The sequence below is a fragment of the Lampetra planeri genome, chromosome 37 (assembly GCF_965212315.1).
Source record: "Lampetra planeri chromosome 37, kcLamPlan1.2.h2, whole genome shotgun sequence".
NCBI classification, from domain to species: domain Eukaryota; kingdom Metazoa; phylum Chordata; class Hyperoartia; order Petromyzontiformes; family Petromyzontidae; genus Lampetra; species Lampetra planeri.
Window position 1 is genome coordinate 2,122,973 of NC_136143.1, and position 7,819 is coordinate 2,130,791.

The following is a 7,819-nucleotide window of genomic DNA, read 5'->3' on the forward strand; positions in this document are numbered from 1 at the left end:
ATTCTTCCGCACAGGACGTAGCCAACTGCGCTAACTGGAGGTGCGGGGGAAAGACAAAAGACTAAACACAAAAAGCAGTTCTAAAGAGCTGAGTTCTCAATCTAGATGAATGACAAGTTGCATAGCTCCAGTAGCTTCCTAATATCGGAAAGGAGAGAGTTCCAGACGGCCACAGAAGCGCACCTGAAAGCTCACGATGCGGTTACCACCGTCTTCATTCGATGACTAGCCAAAAGCCGCCGCCGCTGCTGCTGCTGCTGCGAGGATGACCGGAGTTTGCGTGGTGATGGTTTTATGCTCCTTGACTCGTGGTTTCCCATTTCGACAGGATCTCTGTCACAGGTCATGAAACGATGGGTGCAAGGAACCACCGATGAGGTAAGAGTTGGCCACATGGGAAGCTCAGCAGGTTTGAGCCTGGGATTGTGGTTGTATAGGTGGCCACGTTGCACACCGGGGTGGTATAGGCGGCTGCGGGAGCAGTGGCTTATGTGGTGATGAGCAGAGGGCAGTGGAGAAAAATGCATTGTTGTACAGCACTTCCAAGCCACCCGCATCTACACTTGCGCATCTATAACTCCGCTCATTTATCAACTCGCACTGAGCAGAGTGACGAAATATGGTCGAATAATCCCCACGACCCGCACGGTGTGGGGAGGCCATCATCCAGCAGTGGATTGACAATGGGGCTGTGCTGTGTACAGTGCCTATTCAGAATTGGAATCTGAATCTTCATTTCGAGTGCAGGAGGAGAAATCCGGTGAGCTACGAAGATGTCCAGTAGGGGGCGGGTCAGCGAGTTACAACGTTTTTGGGCCGTCGTGTTGCTGAAAGGCCTCAAGGTCGTTCTGTAATTTCCAGAGGTGAAAAGGGCACTCCGAGCTTGCTCCACGAGTTGACTTTCGCATGGAGGTCGTGTTTTGCGAGAATGCATTTGCATCTGGAATAGCATTTTCCATTCTGTGCGTCAGCCGCAGCGATGGCCAAGTAAACATCTCTGCTCCCCACATTCGCGAGATGTTAACTGCCTCACCTGGTATAGAGGTCGTGGGTTTGATCCCGACCCTGACGCCTGCTATATATTTAGAGTTTGCATGTTCTCCCCGTGGTCGTTTGGATTTTTCTCCGGGTCCTCCGGTTTTGCCCTCTACATTTAGAATCAACATCACGCGTTTAGAGTATTTGGCTGCTATAAATTGCCACGTGATAAGTCACTTCGTTGAGCTATCATTTGTGACCAGGTCGCTTCTAAAGAAGAGCTACATAGCTCAGTGGGCTTTTCCTGATAAAATACAAAATTGTTGTAAGTTTTAACTGAAGATTCATACAAGAAGTGTGCATCTTGTTGATGCCAACCTTTGACCTCCCCCCGCCCGATGCGACCAGGCGCAGGAGGACATGGCGTGGAGGGTGGCGCGGATGATCGTCGGCGAGATCGTGCGGCAGAGCGCCACGCTGCGGCCTCCCGCGCCACCGCCGGTGCCAAGCGGAGCGGCGGAGGCTCCCGGGAGGGACCCCGCGACGTAGGTGGAGAGTGGAGGGTGGCACGGCAGGGCCGCACGAGCAGTCGCCCCTCTCATTCATCAGCACGCACTGGGCAGGGGTGGGAGGGGGGCAGTGGCGTAGCGCGGTTGGCCACTGGGAGCTATGCACTTTTAAAAGTAAATTGAAAAGTAATTTCTTCAGAAATGCTTTTTTGTGTTTAGTTAGCTGTTCTTTCCCCACACCTCCGATTGGCATGGTTGGCTACGTATGGTGTGAAAGAAGTTCAGTGTATGTTGAAGTTCAACATACATATCGTCTGTAGGTTGTATGTTAGTCTATGGCTCCTATGATAATCTGTAGGTTGTATGTTAGTCTATGGCTCCTATGATAATCTGTAGGTTGTATGTTAGTCTATGGCTCCTATGATAATCTGTAGATTGTATGTTAGTCTATGGCTCCTATGATAATCTGTAGATTGTATGTTAGTCTATGGCTCCTATGATAATCTGTAGGTTGTATGTTAGCCTGACGGCTTCAGTGGTGTAGCGTAGTTGACACGCCCCCCCCCCCACCGCACTCGTCATCATTCACCCCTCCCTGTAGCCCAGTGCCTGGGCCTCTACACTCTGCGGACCTCGGTGCAGTTGCACCGCCTGCGCACTCGATAGCTCGCCAGACGGCAACGACTCGTCACCTGGGGGTTGCGTTTAGGGTTTTTTTTTTCTTTTTTCGGGACCAACCCTTGACGTTTTGACAGAAAAAAGTAGCATTGCTGCTTCACTCGATGTTTCAGCAACTTGCCTTTGACCAGAAGACACGTACTTATGTGCGTCGAACTTCTTTCGCACCGTACGTAGCCAACCGTTCTCATCGGATCACATGGCGGTTGCGTGTTTGTGGATTTGCATATGAACAAGTGTAGAAGCGTCGTAATGATTCACTTTTAACACAGCGGAGTGCGAGAAGCTTGGCCGTGTCACACCGTGCTCGCCGCGGTAACGGTCAGATTCGTGTTTCGACATTCACAGCCATTGGCGGTGTTGGATAAACAAGCGCCTTTGGGAGTGTTGTGCCACGATTACATTTACAGACAATAATGCAAATTTCTTACGCAGCGTTCAAAGTCGTTGGCTTCGTTTGTTGTAGAGTTCTACTGAACTGCTCACTTCGAGCTTGCCTCCGTTGACGCCCTCAGGTTTTTATGAAAATATTTTATTCTGAACGTCTGACCGGGTCCAAAGACTCGTTGCCAAGGAGGTCCAGCCCTGGGATGTTTGGCCAGTTCATCCTATCAATGCACGTGTCGCGCACGCAGAATGAAACCCAGGAAAACCTGCGTATGAGGGGAATAACACTCAAATGTCGGACACAGACCCACTCGCTGTCCTGCCGCCAGCTCTGACCCGCAGGCTGGGAGTCTTGTGTTTACACGCTGATCGAATTGAGCCGTCAATTGCTGGGTTATAGGCGTGCACCGCCATCAGACAATGACTCCTTGTTTTGACATATTTAGTAAAAAAATATTTGTTTCCCCATTTATATCACGATTGTGCTATGTGTGTCATGGCATGAGATACGAGTATTAATTCTGATCTCTGACAAGAGCCTTACAGCCTGCGGAAGCAGACATGGCCAAACTGCTTCTGAGGTCCTTTAATTAGCACGCTTGGCTACGTATGGTGCGAAAGAAGTTCAACATACACACGTACATACAAGTTCATCGTTATAGAGAAGAAGCGCAGCTGGGTCGCGCCTGCGCAACCTTGCCGGCCGTTGTGGTAATGGGCGGTTCGTGTTCTCCCCCTCCCGCAGAAGCGGCGGCATGGCTGAGCCCGGCGCGACAATCGTCCAACGAGCGGAGCCCCCTGCGCGCTGCCGACCATCCCCGGAGAGCAGTGGCGCGCGGCCTTCGCACGGCCTGCGCGCCGCCGCCGTCGCCGCTGCCACGCCCGGACCCCGTGCAGCCAACAAATAAATAAATGTCTCCGCGGTCTACGACACAGAGGCGGCCAAACCGCGGGTCGCGAGCCAGCGCAGTCCACTGCAGCTCGATCGAGACGCGGCTCATTCATTTTTTTACTTTTTGAAAGAGGAGAAATCTGCAGAAGCAGGAACGGTTTTTTGGTGCACTCCACCCCTGGCAGCTGAGCCAAACAAGAGTACCCCCCGGGGTGCTCCTGCAGATTTATAAGTTTCAAAACTCCATGGACAACCAGCGTGCGAGCGAACCATGCGCGTGACCCGCTCCGAGCATGTGGCTCTTCTTGGCCGCATGGCGATGTTGGTACCGTGGCTCGTAGTGTCAGGAAGTTTGGCCACTCTTGGTCCATGACCTCAAGCGTCCATCTGCTGTTTGTTGTTTCTGTTTCGAAACCGTGACTGCCAAACTCCACGCCTCGTGACGCCACCCACTGTTACATGTTACTACAGCCCTTGCTTGTATCAGTTCACGGCAGGATGAAGGCCACTGCACCGTGCGGGGTTGTGGAAGTTATACGACCATACATTGTCACGCTGGTCAGTGCACGTTGGAGAAGGCAGAGAGAGCCGAGATGTGGGAGCATAGTACATTACAACAATGGATTTTGCTACACTAAACCGCTGCTGACGGCTACGTGACCTCACAGCCACATGATATGACTTGCCGGTACGGTCCGTGAAAGCGATTTCACAATACATCGCCTCCACGCGGTCCGCTTGTGCATTTTTACCGATCAATGCAATCGATGGTCGCATCTTTGCCATCGAAACCTGCTTATCGGCTAAAATTAAATCCCGGATTGTGCGTGAGGGCTTGGAATGGAGTTTGGCGACCCGGATTGGACTCCCGGCACTGTTTTAAAACAAAGGGGAACCAAACCAGCGAACAAAAGCTGACGGCACTCCTTCCGTTCGCGTGCGTGCGTGTTGGCGTGCGTACACTCGCACGCACGCGGCCCGTCCACGCGGTGTAAATGAGTATGCTTCTTTTATAAAGATTTATGAGCGCGCGGCTGAATGTTCCCGTGAGCCGCCCGCCACCGTCGCTGCTGCTGTGTGGTCGTGGTGCGGCATGGGCGGCGACGAGTCTGTACATAGCGCGCAGCGGTGCAGGACGCGGCCTCACCGAGCCTCCAATCGACGCTTCCTCAACGTTTGTGAATGTTCCGTGACCCCTGGTGACCCCCCCCTGCTCCCTTACCCTCCCTCCTTAGCGCTTAACTCGATCGCATTCAAGGTGAGAAGACTGAATTATTGTTACGAGCGATTCCTTATAGTTTTTTATTGAAATTAATTATGTAAATTATGAATTTACTCTTGTTGATTTGTTTCAATTGCACGAGGGTCGTTGTGGTCGTGTGATCTGTACGGCCGTGCTGTACCTTTGCTTATTGCACATCTTCCATACGTGTGAAACTATGAGAATAAAAAAAACAAAGTCAAGAAAAGTGGTTAAATGAAAACTCAGGCGCTTTAACGAAGACAATTAAATGCCAAGTGCAAGCGTGCGGAATCCCGTTTCGGCTGGTGTGGTGTGGTAGTCGTGAATCTGCGCTTGTCGCCGTCGGCTTCACTCCAGGGCAGTCTCGCTTAGGCCCTCTCGGAGTAGCGTCTACCACGAACGTGACGTTCTCAAACCATCAAACCTTTTTGTCGTCTATCGCCGGTGTTTCCGCACTCCAAGACCAACTGCGTTGATTACGTTTGCTCTACCAAGGACCAATGCCCGGATTTGACTTTGTCGCCGTGGTTGTTGCTACTCTACAGGTTTCCACGGCGGTATGTGCAGACCCAGAGGTGTGTTTACAGTGTCCATATATACAGTTCGCTATATATACACACCCCCGCGTGTACAAAATATGCTTGAACTTGAACGGGAGAAAATATTTCATCTCTGCGAGAGAAAAAAACCTCGAGCGAATTTACTTGCACAGCGCTGCGTCGCAGATGCGCTTCGTCAAATAAAACGAGGACATTTAAACCCCAACACGACTCGCGCTTGGAGACGTCCCCATCGCGTTTTGTGGCATCACATTTCGTGTTCCCGGGCCGCGCGGCGCTCCTAAAGCCAGGCAATGGCACCGCTCGGCTGCGGGTCCATATGCTCACTAACCGCCAGAGAGGATCGGTGCTACGGGTGAGAATTGTTTTTATGACCGCATATTTAAAGATGTCACGTGGTCTGAATGTGTGCACATGGGCATCAGCCGTCCAGATATTTATTGGACCAGGCTTAACAGACTGGCTGTGTGGCAACGGGAAGCTATGTCTGTATGCCTCCCCTAATACTGTAATGTTACTTTCGGGAGCTGCCCAACAAGACGACAACAGCACGCTCCCCTCCACATGAACGACTGTCCCTTACGATGGCCAGAAGGTGGCGTGAGAAGGCCGATTGGACCGGAGCAGTGTGGCGCGCGGATCCAGTCGAGTGGCTCGCGATGTCGGACATTCGATGGCACATGTGAGAAGAGCTGATGAGAAGGTCATCTTGCCCGTTGGGAATTGTGTACATGTTGTACAGTAACGTATAGCGTGTATGGAGATATATGTGTGTGTATTCATAAGTGCACTTGTGGCGGTATTCATTGCTGATTGGTTAATTAAAGAGGGATTTTTGTTTTCTCTCCCACAAGTAAATCGGGGCCCAGCAGACTGTCAGCACATAGGATTATTGAGGGGCCCGAGTTAGAAATGCCAACCAGCTATAGCATCAAAAGATGAGAAAATGTTAGGCTAAAATCTACATACAGGGACTCCTCCACTTTTATAAATTTAAATTATTACTTGGGCACATTTCGACTTACGAACTTTCTAAGATACGTAGAAACCTGTCCGTATGTCCACTTGCCTGTTCGGACCGAGGGTCGTAAGTTCAACCGCCGTGCAATCGATGGCGGTGGTGACATCTACGTCTGCAGAACGTGAAGAGCCAGTGGAATCTACAGGAGATTATTCAACTTTTACAGCCATTCCCTATGTTTAGTGTATATGCCGTACATGTTTGGAATCGACAGGAGTAAAGTTGGACTTACGAACAGACCTCTGGAACCGAGTTCGTAAGTAGAGGAGTCCCTGTATACATGAACCCCACGATAGGAATGTGGAATGCCTACCACTGGCTCAGGGCAAGCAATGGCGATGAGGAACTACCACACACTCGTTTGAGAGCAGCTACAAAAATTCGGTATCAGAAAAAAAAAACATGGTAAATAATCCGAATTTTACTTATGGGTGTTATTTTGATGGCAATTATCTAGTTTAACAAAGATATGGTTCGTCTGAATGTCCGACACCACCGTGATATTGTACGATCGTTCCTAATTGGTTTACATACTGTGCCCAAGTAAAAATGTACTTTGCGGTTACGCTAATGAATTACCCACGTCTTAAAAAAATGTCCGAAATCTACATCTAAAATCAAGAACTGCCGTTCAGGAAATCTGAGCAGGTTTAAGCGTGCGTTCGCAGTTGAAGTTGGAAAGAGCGATGAAATACAGCGGACTATAAATTCTTTATAAAACAACCCCCACGGCCAAGTGGTGTTTCTCACTTCCGTGAAAAGCCCAGGTACATGTTCTCATACAGCCGATATACACAATGGATAAGATAAATGTTGACATATCAGACGTGATTCCTCTGCCCCTTGTCGCATTTATTGCATGTACCACTTAAGACACTTCTCCGCACATCGGCTCCCGCCCTGAATCTGGAGACGTATTGGTCGTGAGAGATGAGATGATTTCAAAGATATAAGGCAATTGATGACCCCTCCATACCACTCTCCGCTGTCAATGAGACCCCAATAACCTGGTTCTGGTAGCCGTTGCTGGGGTTGTTTTATTGCAGACGATCGATCGTATGTGTTACAATCGTACGCCGTGCGCGCCCTCGGATAATGACAATGGGCACATAATTGTTTTGCAATATGCCTGGTACAAATTTAAGAAAATTCCAATAAAATATATGTAATTATGATCTTTATTTTTTAAGACAGGTTTTGTGCACTCAAGTTTTTTTTATGTGCCCTGTGGATAGGTGTACGATGCTCATTATTTTAACCTTGCAGCATGCTATTCTGTGACATTTCACCTTAATTAGGTGATACTCTTTTGTGGACCAGATGCTGTCAACCACTGGCAGACCTTGTGGAAATTACAGCGGTGTGAATCCAGTGGAGCATACAGCTGCCGAGTTGTCAACAGACATGAGCAGCCTTCAACTCTTTAACATTAACTCGTAATTTCACGCCCATCCTACCAACGCAGTCCCATCAATTAGGGCCCCTCACGTTCAGTACCCGTGCTTAAAATCGTCAGCCGTGCACGGTTCCTCGTCGTGACAACACTGGCGA

The 7,819-nt window shown here is 49.8% G+C and overlaps 1 protein-coding gene across 2 annotated transcripts in view; it reads left to right on the top strand.

Moving 5' to 3' along the window:
* Nucleotides 1-7,443, top strand: part of AKAP10 (A-kinase anchoring protein 10) — a 31,128-nt gene extending 23,685 nt beyond the window's left edge. The window contains exons 13-15 of one of the 2 annotated variants that reach the window (XM_078611675.1): nucleotides 329-378; nucleotides 1,387-1,523; nucleotides 3,298-7,443. In XM_078611675.1, the coding sequence (XP_078467801.1) occupies nucleotides 329-378; nucleotides 1,387-1,523; nucleotides 3,298-3,460 (350 nt within the window). In that variant the 3' untranslated portion in view covers nucleotides 3,461-7,443. The remainder of the gene's footprint in view (nucleotides 1-328; nucleotides 379-1,386; nucleotides 1,524-3,297) is intronic. The other variant, XM_078611676.1, reaches the window with a different exon arrangement.
* Nucleotides 7,444-7,819: the final 376 nt, after the last annotated feature.